The sequence below is a fragment of the Neopsephotus bourkii genome, unplaced genomic scaffold (genome assembly GCF_033783945.1).
Source record: "Neopsephotus bourkii isolate Nb327-2 ecotype Australia unplaced genomic scaffold, CSIRO-AGI_Nbou_v1 NB_1831, whole genome shotgun sequence".
Taxonomy (NCBI): domain Eukaryota; kingdom Metazoa; phylum Chordata; class Aves; order Psittaciformes; family Psittacidae; genus Neopsephotus; species Neopsephotus bourkii.
This window is the reverse complement of record NW_026902304.1, coordinates 1-18,441: the sequence shown is the minus strand read 5'-3', so window position 1 is coordinate 18,441 and position 18,441 is coordinate 1. Positions and strand designations below refer to the sequence as shown.

At 41.0% G+C, this 18,441-nt stretch overlaps 1 protein-coding gene across 2 annotated transcripts in view; it reads left to right on the top strand.

Annotated features, from left to right (window-relative positions):
* Positions 1-5,149, top strand: part of DAPK1 (death associated protein kinase 1) — a 96,572-nt gene extending 91,423 nt beyond the window's left edge. For both annotated transcript variants that reach the window (XM_061343945.1, XM_061343944.1), the window contains 3 exons: positions 464-584; positions 1,900-2,088; positions 2,732-5,149. In XM_061343945.1, coding sequence (XP_061199929.1) covers positions 464-584; positions 1,900-2,088; positions 2,732-3,964 — 1,543 coding nt within the window. In that variant the 3' untranslated portion in view covers positions 3,965-5,149. The remainder of the gene's footprint in view (positions 1-463; positions 585-1,899; positions 2,089-2,731) is intronic.
* Positions 5,150-18,441: the final 13,292 nt, after the last annotated feature.

Below are 18,441 nucleotides of genomic sequence, written 5' to 3'. Positions count from 1 at the left end.
TGCAGATAAGTCCAGAGCTAAGAAAACAAGTGTGTGCTGTTGAAAGAACAAAAGGAACTGGAGAAGAGAGCTGGTGTCAGTAGCAATGACAAATTAACTATTCAAAGTGCAAAAAAAGAAAACAGCAGATACAGAGACCTTAAAAATAATTAATTTCCACTACCCCTCCTTTAGTAAAATGTTTGAGTTTGTAATTTCAAGTCTTGTGACGCAGTTGTTACTTTCTTATAAATGTTCATCCTCCCTTTTTAGAAAATCTCAATATCTCTGTTTATTTTCAAGAAAATTAAAGAGCAGTTTTACTCTCTGTGCTTATAAAATAACTTAGCATAATCTGTACTTAAATGTTTTCATCGTTCCTTAGGAGAAAAATAACTGTAATTTAAGACTGAAGTACAATTGAATTAAGAAATAAAACTGGATTTGGGACTAAGTAAATAATTGCTTGCTTTTCTTCTTTCAGATTTGGAAATGATCTTCAAATTTCAGAAAAGTTGTATGTGTTGGATGCTGGAGCGTCTGGGTCTAAAGATATGAAGCTTCTGCGGAATCACCTGCAAGAAATAAGAAGCCAGATAATTTCTGTAAGTAATGTCTAATGGTCTGTGTTGGACCAGCCAAAATGCGAGAATCTTGTGCAATAATTTACTGTAAATGTAATACTTACATTATGTAACTTAAGTGAGTGCTGTTCAAATTTTTTAGCAGCTTTAATGACAAACATGGTGATAAAGAAACTCCTGACAGCAAAGATTCAGTCAGCATTTTAAAAATTGTGTGTGTTTTATTAGGTCATCAAAATGATCTCTTTTAAAAGGAAAAAATTCAAGATTTTCAGTTCAAAGTTATAGTTTCATGTTTTTAACTGACAGTGATTGATTCTAACTGTTAGAAAGATAATTCCCAATATAGATGTGTGAACTGACTATTAATTAACTTTTTACTTTACTTTTTTAATGAAAAAAGTGCTTGGAGGTGTATATATGTGGCTAAGTATATGTAAATGAGACTGTAGGTCAAATAGCCATGACTTGATGTTATTACCAGGAATCCACAGAATTCCTGGTGATATCACAGGAATCCATAACAACGGTGACCAAATCAAGTTGATATGCAGTCTGTGCTATATGGTTTTAAATTTCTTCATACCGTACTTGTGTGACACACTAAGACTTTCTGTAGCTACTTCTGATAGGCTGGGATTTTTTTTTTTAATGAATGAAAAGTAAACGTATTAGTTCATCCTGTAGATCAAGGAAAATGTTTGGGTTCATACCAAATTCAGTCTATTTTACATTCCCAATGGTCTCTTGATTTAATAAGCTTTTCTTCTCTGACAAAACTTTATCATAGCCGGCTTGAAATCTGGAGGGCTTTGCTGCAGAAGAAGTGTATGCTGTGGCTTGAGAGTGTAAGGCAACAGTGAGGTCCAAGACAATCAATAAATAAAAGTAACATCTTAATCCGGTACCCTGATGTCTCCCCTGTTTAAGTAAATTGGTCCTATACAGATAATGTTGACAATTTCAAAATAAAGATTATCTTCTAGACCATGAAATTGGTCATTTGACATTTGACAAGGCAGGACTATATAAACCAAGCTTTGTTTCACATGTCAGGATTCCCTTTGTAATCATGTTTAAAAAATCTTGTTTTAATTTAATTGAAAAACACTTTATTAAGAAAATGTAGATCTTGTGGCAAGCAAATGCCAGGTGGGAGAGTAAGGGTCCATCAGAAGGGGAAGTCTTTAGACATGAATATACGCCACAAATATATCAGACTTCATAACCTCCATTAAAAAATAAACCCAAAACCAACAGCAAAACCCCACAACAACAGTACTGTCATTCTCTGCACGGCAGAATTACAAACAGATGTTTTCTGTGCTTTCATAAGACTTGCCCACCTATGACTTATCTGTGTGAAAAAATAATCTCCACACTGCCTTCATGGAGAAAAATGAATGGACCCAACCAGCTGATGTCGTTGCAGCAGTTTGTATACGATGTACAGGAACACCTTAATCCCCTAGCAAGTGAAGATGACCTACGACATATTGCACAGCAGTTGCACAGCATAGGAGAGGTAAGTGTTTTTTATCTAAATTGCAACTCTTTATTAGCAAGGTGCTGCTCTGGTAGAATATTGATTAATGAGATTGAAGCAAATGTCTATAGTTTGGAAGTTTGTAGTTGTAGTGTGTCTTGTAGCTTGTAGGGTTTTTTTCCTCCTCCCTCGTAAGATATCATAAAAAGTAGACTGGTTAATAATGCTTAATTGTTATCATTATTGTCCTGTGGCTCCTATTTCATTCAAAAGCATTTCCTTGCAACAGGAAGTTTATTGCTGTAGTTGTAAGAATATAAAATACCCAGAAAGTGTAAGTATGCTTTCATCTTTACTGAGGTAGTGCCTAATGTGTTAACTGCATATGAGAAATTTGTATGCCCGTTAGAAATTGAATCAAAGCATAACACCTTTGCATAAACAGCTGGCAGGGCATGGCTCGGCTTTACAGCTGGCGGACTTTAAAGGCTTCATTACTAGTGAAAAGCAAGAACAAGACCTGCTCTTTCTTCTGAATACTTGCAAGAAAATAAAATGCACTGTTTTTCTCTTGTCAGCAGTGTTAACAAAATGATTGGTCAGCCAGTTAGGGAGGAGAGAACATGGGGTATCATCTTGTACTTCACAAGACGTAAATAATAACATTCATATTTATGAACAGATTAACATTATGCAGAGTGAAACTGTCCAAGATGTTGTGCTTCTGGATCCTCGCTGGCTCTGTTCAAACGTCCTTGGAAAAATCCTGTCAGTGGAGAACCCAAAAGCCCTCCATCACTATAGAGGTCGGTACACTCTAGAGGATATCCAGCGTCTGGTGACGGATAGTGATGTGGAAGAACTGATACAGATTTTGGATGCAATGGATATTTGTGCAAGGGACCTTAGCAGTGGAGCAATGGTGGATATTCCTGCTCTCATAAAGACTGACAATCTCCACAGGTCTTGGACAGATGAGGAGGATGAGGTGCTGATTTATGGTGGTGTTAGAATCGTTCCTGTGGAACATCTTACCCCATTTCCTTGTGGAATTTTTCATAAAGTTCAGGTGAATCTCTGCAGGTGGGTTCATCAGCAAAGCACAGAGGGAGATGCAGATATACGCCTGTGGGTAAATGGATCAAAGATTATGAATCGTGGAGCTGAGCTTTTAGTGCTGCTGGTCAACCATGGTCAGGGTATAGAGGTTCAAGTTAGAGGACTGGAAACAGAGAAGATCAAGTGCTGTTTACTTCTGGATTCTGTATGCAGCACCATTGATAATTTAATGGCCACAACTTTACCAGGCCTTCTGACTGGGAAATACTACCTTAGTCCGCAGCAGCTGAGGGAACATCATGAACCAGTAATGGTCTACCAGCCTAGAGACTTTTTCCGTGCACAGAGTCAAAAAGAGACATCACTAACTAACACTATGGGGGGATATAAAGAGAGCTTTAGCAGTATACTGTGTTTTGGGTGTCTTGATGTGTACTCCCAGGGAAGCCTAGGAATGGATATTCATGTTTCTGATCTAAATCTACTTACCAGGAGAAAACTAAGTCGACTTTTGGATCCACCTGATCCTATGGGAAAAGACTGGTGCCTTCTGGCCATGAACCTGGGCCTCCCTGATCTTGTTGCAAAGTACAATACAAATAATGGAACACAAAATGACTTTATCTCGAGCCCAGTCCATGCTCTCCTGCAGGAGTGGAGTAACACTCCTGAGAGCACTGTAGGTATCCTGATGTCTAAGCTGAGGGAATTAGGTCGCAGAGATGCAGCAGATTTTTTACTGAAGGCATCTTCTGTATTCAAAATAAATTTAGATGCTAACGGTCCAGAAGCTTATGCTTCTAGTTGCAACAGTGGCACTTCTTATAACTCAATCAGCTCTGTAGTGTCACGGTAAGAGCAGGTGTTTTGCATGGACATACTTTCAAACTGCAGAAAGGATAAGAGATACAGTACAAAAGGTTCTGTGCATTTTAGTTTATGAGCTCTTACATCAAAGGATCTTTATCCTTCTCTAGCACCACCTTTTTTTGCATAAACTTTCTACTTCTAACTGTGAATTGTTGCTCTTTATCTATTAAAAAGGCTGGTGTACTTCTGGTGTTTCAAAGTTATTCCTGATACATAATGTGCTGCTTAATACTGCCATCTTAACTGGAAAGTTTTCACTTTTATGTACTGCAAATGTTTTTATAAAATACTTCGATTCTCCCCATAACAGGCAGGGGGAGAGGAATAGCACATATTACCCAAAATGTGTATGTCTTAACACACCCTTTTCTTTTTTAAATATTCATCATGTCCTCTGCTTAACATTTTCTTATATTTGTAAGGAGAGAAATCCACCATTTGTGGTCAATCTGACAATTTTAAACCATTTTATTGTTTTCAGCTGATAAAGTGAGTGCCTTTTGCAGAAGGGAGGGTGCAGTTGATTTGAATGACCCTGCTGGAGTTACAAGAACATGCTACCTCTGTTTCACTTAAATCGTCTGCATGCTTATCATTGCAAGTGGTGCTTGCCTGTTAATTTTTTTCTGCACTTCTAAGACATTGGTGATAACTCACGCAGAGCATTCTTGTGCCAGTACTATGGGTATAGACATGTGATACCTAATCAACTTCAATTACAGTGGGATCATAATGTGAAAATCTCTTAAACTTGCCAATTACCATGCTTCATTATTTCCGTGCACCTCAGGTAAAAGTTTGCTTTTCATTAGAGAATTCAAAAAACACAAGTGTTGGTTACTGCGGAAAAATATTGTAGAGCTGTCAGTCGTTATTTGTGTATAACAAAGGTTTTCTACTATTAGATCCTGCATTACTTTACTTCCTGTACTTGAAAACTTTGATGGGGATAAAAACAAAAAGGAAGCAAGGTTTCTTGCAGTGATAACTTTAAAATTGATATGAGGGAATATGAACCATTTTCTGGTTTGAAAAGCATGTAATTTAACGGTGCGATGTGTGTTTGTTTATATATATTGTATGTACATACATTAATACTATTTTTTCCTTAATCTTACAATGTAGTAAAATTTTAAAGGATTTTTCTACAAATAAACTGTTGCTTGTTGCATCCGTGTCGTTCATATTCTGTATTTGAAAGGGACTGTAACTTATTTTTTCCTTAAGAGTCTCAATCCTGGAGAGGCAGTGCCTGGCTTCTGAAGTTCTGGGAACCCTCTGTTTCATTTCAGGGGAATTCCTTAGAATTCGGGAGGAATATTTATTCTTTTTTTACTGCAGAGGTGGTCCCTCTGCAGCAGAGGGATTTGCATTTTGGTTGACAAATGGTAAGGCAAAGGTCTTTGCTACATAGCTTCTCCTTTGTGTTTTTCTGCAATGGAAACCCAAACAGCAGACATGAGTCTGTCATCAGGAAGCTTCGAGAGTATGCTGTGCTGTAAAGGGGATGAACATTGCATTAGAGCCTGTGCTGCAGTACTTGTCCTTTACATCAAGGATCCCCTCATCATGGGGGTTGGAACTATATAATCTTAAGGTCCTTTCCAACCCTAACCATTCTACGATTCTATGACATGAGTGCTATGGCTGCTTATTTAAACCCTCAGCATCACTCACTGATAGCTTCACAGTCTCAGTACGGCACTCTATGGGGGCCACTCTGCACAATACCTCCTCCCTGTGTATGCTGAAAAGGAGATAAATAGTCTTTTTTTAAATGATATTTGTCATTTCCCACTGCCTTTCCGTATTTTCTCGTTTCATTAAATTCTTCCCCAGGCATCACTGGGCTCCCGTGTTAAACATTTCTTGAAGTGTTAGTCCTCAATGAGCAATGTGGTTAATGCCAGTACTAACCTGAGGTGTCTGTGCTCTGATATTCTGCCTCTAATGAACCGAGTTCAGTGTCTCCCACCAGTTATCAAAGTTGCTCAGTGGAGAGCTCATCTTTCCACAGGCTGTATTTGCTTAGGTCACATCATGGCCACCACCATGCCTCAACTTCCCTCTGTGAACACATTCAGCACTTTTTTTTGGATTCTGGTATGTGGAGGGGTCTTTCTTATCTCATAAGACTTTATGGTTTTCTTGCTGATTTCTTTAGGCCTGTTTCTCAAGCATCAAATTTGGAGTTAACCTTCACTGAGTCCATGTGACTGCAGAAGAGTGGGACTTGCCATCACAAGCCCTTTCAGAGCAGAGACTACTCTGAGATGCCTTTCCAAAGCAGGGCTGTCAGTGGTGTCTGTTAATTCGGGTTTTAATTCACCACTGTACTGCTTGTGGTGGAGTGGCAAGATTTGGAGATACCAGGTAGCTCCTACCCTGCCTGCCTCCTGTGTTGCTTTATGCATGGTTGACTGACCAACACTGATGCAATAGTCTTTTGTCCTTTTTCAGCATGTTCCTGACTTGCAGAAAGCAACAGCATGTTCCTGACAACTCTCTGCTTCCATTTACTGTAAAATACAGCCCTGGGAGTATAAATGACTTAGGAGGTGCTATGATGGATCCTTGAAAAGCAGTCACAGCCTGTTGCATCATTTACAGTTTTCATGGTAATAGGCTCAGGAAAGTGAATCACAGTCATAGGATAGCTTGGATTGCTTTCCTACAAGTCATGTGCCACTGACAAAAAAAACCCAAAAAACTGTTGTCCTAAATAACAAAAAAAAAAAGGTTAGCAGAGTGATACAAGTGGGCATCCCTTCAGCTGCTTCACTTTTATTGATTGCCTGTTTTGGTTTGTGAATGCCACTAGGAGCAGAGCTTCATTCCGCAGTTTTTAGAACTGTGTTTAAAATGCACTGAGCCTGCTTTACTCACTTCAGAAATGGAGGGAATGCAGGTCTCTGCAAGATCAAAGCACTTTAGCCATAAATGTACAGTACGTATAGTTCGTTCAAGGGACATGCTGAGTTCAGTTCCTGACAGTGAAGTAAGTGAGGCTGGATATTCTTAAGAAACTCTCTACCTTCCACTTCTTTCTGACCTCAGCGCAGAGCTTCTGAAACAGAATTTTGAAGATAAAGCAGATAAACCCAAACATTTCATTTTGTCTTCAAAATCCATAATGCAGACAAACTCTCAAGCTTGCAACACAGTTACTTAAGGCCAAGATGCATTACAGATGGTCTTCCTGTTTAGAGATGTGTGTTACTGGCATCTGGATTCAAAACATTCTGAAGAAGGTGGTGATGGGGTAGAAGCAAACATTTTGGTGCAAAACATTTACTTCTATTTGACTTTTGTTTTTTAAATCACCAAAATTACTAAACATTACCAGAGATTCACTCCCATGTTTTTTCAGTCTTTGTCTGATTTGGAAGGCAAGGTAGTAGGAAGATGCATGAGATACAAAAGGGTTACGGCCAAGCCACTCAGACTTTGCTTGTAGAAGTGTTTGGGTTTTCTATATACAGCTCATCTGCCTGTACATAGAAGAGGACTGCTGGTATTCCTCTGTGTGGCTACACCATTTATCATAACAAACTTTACAGGAACAGTGGGGCCAACAGCTAATGCTGCCACAGAGCCAGATGAGGATCATGGTGGATGTTGACAGCCTGAGCCCGTACTTCCTCTTCCTGATGTGAAATGTCATAGTACCTGCTGCAATAGTTAAGGCATTTCTTGCTTCTGTGTGTCCAGGTTCAGGAATATGTTCTCTCTCGTACCTGCACAGGATCCAAACAGTGTAGTCTGGTGAAGCATCTTTCCTGCTGACTCGGGCATTGTTGCAGCTGAGCATAAGCGACCTGGAGAAGCTTTAGGCCATCTGTGTTGAAGTATAATCATGATGCTTCTGATGCATCTTGGCATGTAAGGCTGGGTCGGGGGGGTTACCTGCCAAAGGTGGTGGAATTCATATGAGTGAGTACAGGCTGGGTGAGACACATGAGGTGCACAGGATGGGGAGGATGAAGTTCTGCTTTTCAAAAAGTTGTCAAGGAAACGTGGGAGAGAAGGGAGAACTCTTGCATTATTGGATTTAGACTGCTGATGCTGTTAAAGGATCATGTGTGTACTACTTTATGAGTCACTGTGCTTCATTTTTGAGCTGCTTTTTGGATTGCAAAATCCACTATTTTAACCTACCCACAAAAAAATGTGTATTTGATTGTTATAGAGTGTTCTATTTTCCTTGGAAGTGAATCAGTGTCACTTGAGCATCCCCTGTGCAGGACTACTTACAAGCCAAAATGTATGTAGTAGAGTGAGTCAGCTGCACAGAGGGAACACAGAGAGAAAGGGTCATCTGCTTGGAACATTACCATGGAAAACAGAGGGTACGGGTCTTGAATTTTGTGCTGAAGATAGTATGTCAGTGCACATGAAAGCCAGTCCCAAACCCACGTAAGTTTCCTAAACTTATGGTATGTACTATTCCTAAGGTACGTATTTGCAGAAGAAGCAGGAGATTATTTTGGAGGCATTTCTACCCATTAAAGGCTTTGACAGCTAAGATTACATTCTCTGATATATGTATAAATATATGTATATAAATATGTGTATAAATAATACATAAGGAGCTAACCCACCATCCCTTACAACTAGAACATTTTGAATCAAAATCTTCTACAGACCCCTGGGGTTTGTGTTGGCAGCTTGAGAATGTTGTAGCAATTAGTCTGGAAATTGTGGAAGGGGCTGAGTCACCATAACCAAATTAGCATCAGATAGGACGGGCTGAATTTCCTCAGTTGCTCACGGAAATACAGCTTGCAGCTGTTAGACCTGGCAGTCAAGTGCCAGTAAGGGTGTCAAGGGAAGCTTTTGAGGAAGTGGCCTGCAGTATCAGTCTGTTTATTGACTTTCAGAAAGAAGCTGCATGAATGTAAAAGCTGATGGATTAACACAGTTTCCATGTATGCTTCAGGAACTGAATCAAGGCCCAGAGCTCCAAAGTGCTACTGAGGATTTCCAGACCTCTTTATCCCAGGTAATGCTACCTGCCTGAGAAGCACTTTGCAAAGCAGTTGCTGCTGTCTTCTCAGGAAAATATGAAAAGGAACCTTATCTACTGGTGTCAGCTTGTGTGTAGAGAGCAGGTGTAAAGAATGAACACAAAGCCATCAAATGACCTCCCCAGTTGCCACTCTCCAAGGCCCAGTCTTTTCTATGATTAACAAAACAGCGAGAATATACTTTGGAGGAAGGTCAAGGAGTGTTATGGGAAGACTCACTTTCCCAGCTGTGACTTAACACCATGCAGTTAACCCATTTCTTACTGTCATGGCTAGGAAAGTTCTGTAGGAACTCCCATAGTCACCAAAGAAATCATGTCAGGGAGAAATTCTGGCTTCTTCAGTAAGGATATTCAGTTATTTAAACATTGCAGTCTTCCATGCTAGTGCAGTAGTTTCACAACTCCCCTCCCAGACCTGCCTTTCTGCTTTGAGTTACTCACTGCAGGAAGGAGTGTCATGTCACTTGTGCAAAATGCCGTCTGCAGCACCAGGTGAGTCAGGCATTGCACACAGTAACACCACAGGTCAAAACAAATGGACATGGTGGCTGCTGTCGCTGCCCAGATAAATGTGACGGTCCCAGGGCCTCTCTCTACTGTCAGACCAACCACAGTCCTGACCCCAGGACATGTAGTATGGATGTGATGCCTCTGACTTTCCCATGCTTTAGCTGCAAATACAAAATACCACATCCACTGATGAGAACAGAAGGGCAACTGTCTTATGTTTTTCTTTATGGTGTGATTGACATGAAGCATCTTTCACATTCCACCAGTGAGCTCAGGAGCAGGGTTTGTAAGCACAAAGGCATCTTGCTAAATTCAGCTTTGATACTCATGTATTTGTATGAAGCTCAGTACTACTACATTAAGAAGTGTGGGGAACATTCCTGCCTCATTCGGCATTCATTGGACTCATGCTTTTTCATTCTGAGAAGTGAAGCCAATCTCTATGTAAGTGCTGGAAACCTCTCATTTTCAGTGTTTATAGTCTCCATCTTTGGTCCATGTCGGTTTTAGGATAGATTTCAATGAAATCTCAAAAAAAAAAAAAAAAAGTTTTCCCTAAAAGATAAACATAACCTTTGATAGCAATTTTCTACTCGTATGAGTTATTAATAGAGACTGCCACTGTTACTTTGACTGGTAAGTGAAATAATATGCAAATTGTTTCTGTCATTAGAAGAATTAGTTTCAAAACATTTAATCCACTATCAATTTAGAGCCACAATTCCTTGTTATGTTTTTACATACTAACTACCACAGCAGTCATGACTTCAGTATGCTTCTGCATAACAAAAATTAATGAAGACTACTCTCCCTAACAGGTATTAGTAGATCTGTGCATACACAGTAAACATGAAACCTGTGGTACTTTCTACAGGTGGTCAGACTTACAAGGACTGCTTATGCCCCTGGAACCTTATTCTTAATACCAGCCAGGCCCAGAGCCACACTTTGCATAAGCTGAAGCCAATTTCCATTTGTAGCTTGGAGGAAGTGACCTGCAGACCTGGCCTCACTCCTACTCAGGACTATCTGGGTTACGTTTCTCTGCCTACCCTTTTACTCCTGTTAACTGCTCACAGCTCCACATGTTTATCCAGCCTGAGGTGAGTCTCAAGAAGTGGGCCAACAGTACTAATGATTTTTTTGAGAAGCTCTAAGATCAGGTGCATGTAAGGTCATTTCAGTTGCAATAAAAAGCTGGGGTTTATGTTCTTTCTGCAGTTTCCAGTTAAAAAAAAAATAAATCTGCCAAGTCATTTGTCTTTTTCAAATCTAAATTTGATTTGAAATTCAATGAAGTCTGGAAAGCCTTTAGTATAATTGATTTGGGCTATATTCTGAAACATGACTATTAAGAAATCAGGTTGGAATTGCTCATTGGAGACATCATCCAAGAATGCTTTCTTTTGCTCCAAGCAGGAGTTCAACTTCTCTCTCCTCGGCTTGGCAGAAGTGTGTTTCTGCTCGGTTTCCTGTGTTTTCCCAGCAGAAGACTCCCTACCATGGACTGGAGAGCACTTCCCAACACTTACAAATCCCAGATGTACTGTGTCACTTCTACAATTCAGACAAGGCTTCCATTAGCAGAAGCTACCCACAACAGTGGCTTTTTGCTCTGTTGCCATCAGGCAGGGTGTGGTGCTAGGTTATTAAACTGCCCCGGCCACTTAGTTCTCACCTGACACATGCTTAATTGTGAGGATGTCCTTCCTCTTGTTAGTGTTTGAATCAGTCCAACTGTTGATGAGAGACATTGTCCAAATCATGCTACTATGAAAATTTACTGCCATGGCAATAGTATTATGGTAGAGCCAAGTTAAGACCCTCAAATGTCATCTCCTCACATTTCCCAGCATTAGGCAGGAATGGCATAATCATATTCCTGATGAGCAGAGATGCAGTAGTTGATGTGGCCAAGGGACTTCTACTGGACTGCCCTAAGAAGATATGAGGACTACAGTGTAAGGCCATAAGTGAGGAAGTTTATTCAAGTGTCCTGTGTCATATCTGGCCATTTCTATGAATTATATGAAAGGGGGTTGATGATGAAAGTAGAATGGGAATGTGAAAAATACGGAAATGTGTGAAATCAGTGGCTCCTTGACCTTGCAAAACGGCTGAGTATGTTATGTGCTAGTGTCTGTTGATCAAAGCTGCAGTGTTCAGATGTCAAGGAATGAAACTAGAGACTAGGGTCAAAAAAAGTTTCATGCTCTTGTATGAGGAACAAATTTCACAAGCTGTCTGCCTTTGCTGTATCACAAATAACTACAGTCCTTCCTTCTGACTTTTAGCTCATTGGGGCACCAAATTTCAGGGACCGTTTCAAATCTGGGAAGCCAGATGTGCTCCTCCTAATATCTGCTACCTGAAGCCTGTCTCTGCAGTCCTGCTCCAAGGAGCCAATTAAATAAAATGTTTTGGGGAGCAGGAATGAAATAAGCAAGTGTTGAAATAGACAAATTAGAGAACATTGAAATAGCCAGATTAGAGAACATACTGATGGCATTCACCTTTCAAAATATCTGAACTGCTTTCTGTAGGGAGCACAGACAATTTTAACTGTTGGCAGGAAGCAGTAATGACAAATCCCCTGCATTACTCCCTGTGCTGCAGATAGTGTCCTGAAAGAGGGAGGCCCTGGTTCACTTGTAGTCCTGGTAAACAAGGCAACTGGGAAATAAGATTAATAGCTCTTTCTAAAGCCAGACCATGTTCTAGTATGGGTTCCTGGGGAGTTCTGTACATGCAGTTCTGGCACAGCCCGTTTACATCGATTGCAAGAGGGAGTCTAATTCTGCTAGCTTAGTGAGTGCTGTGTTCATATTTAAACTGTCTTGGAAAAGCAGCATGGTAGAGCTTAGTGGGAAACAGTAAACAAAACTTAGCATGCAGCAGCTAATGTAACTACCTTTGGAGTGAAGAGGAGCAGGTGCTCTTCTGGCCAGTAGCCACAGTTCGAAGCCTTACTGCATACGTTTTGGTCAGGAGACTGCTGGCAACTGATCAGTGGATTTGTCCAAGGCTGATGTCTCTTATTTGCAGGGTAGCTGGTGTGCATGTGAGTTTATAACCATACTCAGGACAGCTGATGGGGGTTAGATACCTTGTTGCAGTAATGTCTGTGGTTTTGACATTTTGCTTTTTCTTCTCTTTATCTTTAATCCGGAGCATTTTCACAACAATGTCAGGAGATAGATAGTTTGCATGAGAGTAGGTGAATTTGATGCTGGCTGGTCTAAATTCCTGCTCAGCTTGTCTCAAGACTTTAATCAAGTTCTGCCATATCTCGGGTCTTGAAACCATAAGACTTACCGTGGATTTGCCCAAGTACCTTAGGCTAAACTAAGGTGTGTTGCACTGAAGGGGGAAGTCCTGTCCTCTCCACCTTTGCTTTGCCATCTTTTGGCCTGTTACCTGGCATGCCCACCCAGTTTGGCTCACTGATACACGAGGAAGCTATCACTTTGGTTTGAAGGCTTTGTCTGCCGTCCAATGAGCTTGCTGCCACAACTTAGAGCAGGAATGAGAAGTCAACAGGACAGGGAAGGGCCAGAATGCCTTTTTCTCAGCAGTAATGCTGGTTCAAATCAGCCTAAGCTGCTTGGTAAACCACACCCAGAAATAGTTTAAAACCCTGTAAAGGTTTGACTTCAGTATTTGTTTTAGCTAACAAATCATTTCTACAAGCTCTGGTAAAACTCTTGTCCAGATGTCAGTGGCTCTTGGCAGAAAAGACGTTTTAAAGAGATCACAGTAAACTAAAACAGTCCTCTACCCACTTCTAGGGAACGAGCAACTATTCCAGAAACACTGGCAAGTGTGAGATGGTAGAGCCTGTACCCTGTCGGACGGTTAACCAGAAAAGCCAGCCCTAAGCACCAATTACATCTGCTTCACCGTGGAGGAGAGGGCAGCATGGCAAATACACCCCTGTGGGATTCAGCTCTCCTAACTCACAGCCATCCCTGAAGTACTAGGAACAGCATTTTGTTTTACTCCCATTAGCAAATGAAGAGTGACATCCACAGCCCTTCTCTCCTCAAGCTCTGTCTGGGTACAGCTAATTCTGGTCCATCTGGTGATGAAGGAAAGGTTAGTACTGAAGCAAGGATAAGGGAGTCTGGTTCTCCTGCCTGTGCCACAGGATTCCTGTGGCATTGCTGAAGTTGCAGAGTCCACCCTTGACTCATCCCTCTGCAGTGCACAGGCAGATAATAGTACTGCCCTGACTGTGAGGGCTGGACTGAGGCTCAGCAGAGGGAATGTTTCTAAAACTAGTTGTAGTCTCAGTGCCACAGGACTACACCTTCATACTGCTTTTGCTACTTCTTAGAGAGTACAGGGCATGTTGTGGTCCTACGTCACTGTCGCAGAGATGCAGATGTGGGCTTTACATGCTGGAACAAAACAAAACATTAGCTGGAGATGTTGATCAGAAGACACAGAACATGAAGAAGAAATACAGTACTACTTACGATTAAACACTTCTGAGTAAAGTTCATCTGTGTGTCATTTCACCCCTTTAATCTTTTTTATTATGCTCAAGCAGGTATCTTTATCGGCATTTGGATTTGTTACTTTCAGCCAGAAAAGAAGGGGAAAACCCCGATTTTACAGCAGCTGCTGTAAATGCTTCTTAAACCAACACAATGAGCAAATGGAATTTTTGTCTTAAATTTCTTCTTAAACCAACATAATGAGCAAATGGAATCAAAGTACTGTTACAAAGCAAGGTTCACTCTTCCATTGTTTGCACACCAAATATTACTGGTGGTTTCAAGACCTCAGTCTAGACCACTGCCTGGGAAAGCATTAAAAAAACAAACCTACAAGCCTTACTGATTCTGTAAGTGAGTCAGGAAGCACTTTCCCAAGTATTTTAACAAACCCTGATGCATGTAAAGGATGCTCTGTGATCCCCATTAATTTAGGAAGTCTTTAGGAATCTGTATTTGAATTTTTTCCTCTTCACCTATAAAGCAAATGTAAATAAGTAGGAAGGATTTGGTTGTGCTGTGGGGAAAAACTGTTAAGTTTAGGACAAGCAAGGGATCTGTCATCACTTCAGGGGTTGGTAACAGTGGCTTTCACACAACCATTTCCAAAGTGCAGAAGTATGACTTTTGCCTTTTCAGCAGTAAAGAAAATATACCAGCTAGGATCTGAAATACATTTGCATTGACTCAGAAGACAGAAAGTAGTTTTCCCATCTGAAATGGAAATGAAAAGAAACAAAAATTACTTCAAGTGAAAAATTAAAGACAGGTGAGAAGGGCAAAATGTCAGCAAGCAAGTTTCTCGCAGGAAACAGTTTTTCCAGGCTTTTGGTTAAGCCTTTGCCTATTTGAATAAACTGCTTTTTTCTTTCTTTTCTTTTTTTACGGTTTTTTGAGTTGGCTTTTTTTGTTTGTTTTGTTGTTTGGGGGTTTTTTTGTCATTAAGTGTTTAAGGGTGTTTTGTTCAAACTGGTCAAAACTAGCTCTCAAGTGGTTGAGTAAAGATAAAAACCAACAACAGAACATGTGTAGTGCTAAGCAGAGGAGTCATCCAATCAGCCTGTGTGAAGATTCTTCACAGTACTTTGAAGTATTTTAAGCACTGGTAGGAAAAAACACTGAATACTCTTGCAGTCTGAACTAAGAAGCCTGTATTTTGAAGATTTTGTTGGAAGCAAAGATATTCTTGGAGGAAATAATCTATGGGCACTTCCTTTCCTGATCTTATTTTCCCCTTGTAGGATGCCAGGCTTTTTCACTAGTATTTATCAATAGTCTTAGTGCAGGAGTGGGACTGCAGTCCCACGTTCTGAAGCCTCTGTGCTGTGTTTCTGTAAAGAAACAGGAACCTGCCATTTTGATTCCCCCAGAAGAGATGTTTTTCAGTGTCATCACTGGAAAAGGTGCCCACTGGAATTTGATGAGTTTCTAAAAGTAGATACCCAAACTGCCTTCTGACAGCATCAACAACCAGACGTACAAAGTGGTGACCATCTCTGACCTCTTCCTGGCTGTATCAGTTTGCTTATCAGCAGCACTGAGAGAACAACATGCATGTCTCTCAGTAAGGACTGCAGTAAGGGGGCTACCAGTAGGTGTCTGGAACTGGCAGACAGAGGCAGACACTGTAACTGGCAATCTAGCATAGACACAGATAAGAAAGTTCAGACTTGTCAACATGGAGGAACAGGAGGTGGGAGGGTGGTATGGGGCTTTCTGAGGCCATCCTCAAAGAACTCTAATGTGGTATGATACATGCCAGCTAAGAGATCCTTGTAATTCCAATTACTGCATAGAAGAGGGATTGCAAGGGAATAGAGAGATGCGACTGTGCAAACCCCTGTTTATCATGTTAGTTATAAGTAAGCTGCACCTTGTGGTAGAAGAATGCTCCAGCCACTTCTCAAACAATCTGTACTCTAAGTTAGTGCAATCCAAGATCCAAGACCAGCTTCAGTGCTTGCTTTCTCACTCTCAAACATTAGAACAGTATTTGCTGCTGCTTCTATCCTAAAAGCCATCCAGACTAAAACTGCAGGTGCTGCACTTCAGTATGAATCATAGCATAAATATCACCACAGTCACTGCTCATCACAAACAGGTTTATTTCAAAATGACCATTGCAACATGCCTCCTTTGTTTGGCTATTTTACAATCCTTCCTCAACTCCTGTCAGCACACTTGCTGCTGAGAGGTGAAAGAGATGGTCTTTTTTCACCCGCTGTCACCCTTGGAGGTACAAGCTGCTCAATTCACCTCTAAAAGGAGGTGAGGGGTCCCTCATATGACGATTCTTTAAGATAAACAAATGTGGTGATTTCACAGAGTCAGGGTTTTTTGCAACATAACCACATACTTGTTACACTGATTTCCTGTACAGCCTGTGTGCGATGCATTCTGGTAGAATAAGGGGAGGTATTTGGTGTGGGGAGACAAGTCAAGTGGCCTGTTGCACTGGCTTAGGTTTCTGCCTGGGGACACTGCATTGCACGATCACCAAACCACAAAGTACGACGTGCCCTGACCCAATCTCCTTCCCTCACTCTGTGTCCATGTGTGCAGGGACTCCTGTAGATACAAGAAGACATTGCAGTATATAGCTCTGTGCCTGAACAGGAGGGACATATCTCTCATCAGTGAACCTATAGTCATCCCAGGGCCCCTTTGCAACATCATGCCTTCAGGCTATCTGCCAGACAGGGTAAGAATCCAATAAACAAGGGTACAAATCAAAAAACAATGTTGTGACCTATTTAATGGGAAAAGGACTATGTCGACCCAAGCTACTGGCAAAACTTGTTTAATTGCTATAGCTGCTAGCCAAGTAAGTCATGTGTGGACACATGCGTTTGAAGTCACCACGCTAGCAGGGCCCCTGCAAAATACACTTAAATGTCTCTAAATATTTGGCTGGATGGGAATGTAGTTAGCCAAACACTACTTCTGCAGCAGAAAAAGAGCCTAGGAATTGTTTCACCACTAAAAGGGAAAACGTAACACCTTTCTCTGTCCAGCAGTTTCGGTGCTGTACCCATCCATATTAGTGAGTGTGAATTTACCTTGTTCTACTCAGGCTCCGTACTGAAGAAGGCCATATAGAGAAGATCATCCTCTATATCATTTTCTGTTTCATGCTGTCCTTTCAGTTACCCTTTCTATGTAGATAGATAGCTGGGCTTCTCTGTTGTGGTAAACAACTGGAAAGAAGGAAATAAAGAGTTTGCAGGGATATTTACAGCACAGGGGATAGATTTTTTTAGTCAAAGGCAGGGGGAGGGCATGCAGGGAGGGAAACCACACACATCCATTCAAGCCTCAGGAAGCTCAGAAGAAATCAAGTTCTTCAAGTGGCAGCAGAAAACCAGAAAACCAGAAAACCCTACAGAGGCTGTCAGACAAGAAAGCATATAAAGCAAGGTTCAAAGACAAGAGAAAAGAAGAGTGTAACAAACGTCTATGTAAAACAGCAGCTATGATCTGCTCTCACCCTGCCAGTTTCCATGTACAAGTAATGTGAATGACTGCTAACCCCGTGTGTGAGTGGTGTTGCTCCATCAACGCTGCCTAAAGAAAATGTTCAGCTCATGGTCAGAGCCTTCTCCTTCCCACAAGCAAGTCCAAATTAGCTTCTGAAGAAAAAAAAAAAAAAAAGGAGGGTTTGGAAGAGAAAGAGAAGCATCCCTTTAGCATTGAATACACTGTGCACAAAAAGCAACACTACCAGCATTGATTCTTCATATTCAAGCACTCGGTCTGGACAGAGATGTAAATAGCTATGAAATACAGCTGTAACACTTGTACAGGTTGGAACAAACCACTAATGATTCTCATACTGTGCGCTCCAGAGAGCAACACCTGCAAAAACTGCCACATGGGCCTCACAGCAGCTCTGGGGCAGGGAGATAATCTACCCTCAGTTCCACCTGGCCTCTACAACATACTAGCTGCTTATACAACTCTTAGAAAGTAGCTAATTTCTCAAGTTAGGTGTCAAAAACATCAGGTTACTCTCCATTTAGTCTTATGAGAAATATAGTCTTCAACTGTACACTCTTCAAAACACACTTCGTTCAGTAAGACTGCATATGTGTGCCCTATAATTATTTATCTTTTATCTTACAGTCGTCATGAAATCTAATGTTGAGGAAAAAATTGAGGCAACAAAAGACTTAGTATTATCAGGTATTCCCTGAGCAAAAATAATTAATTGTGCCCTCGCACTGAAGCAGACAGCTTAGGTGGTTAGGGATCAGCTCTGCAGACATTTAAAAGTGTGTAAGTTTATTCAGGTGAGTGAATTCACAGAATTACATGAAACCACCCTGTGGATAATATTACATGGCATGGTTTTTCACTGTCTTGATAACTGGGGTGGCTGGAGGTTCCTGACAAGTGTTTTAGAAGTGGCATCCATAGAAAAGGGGA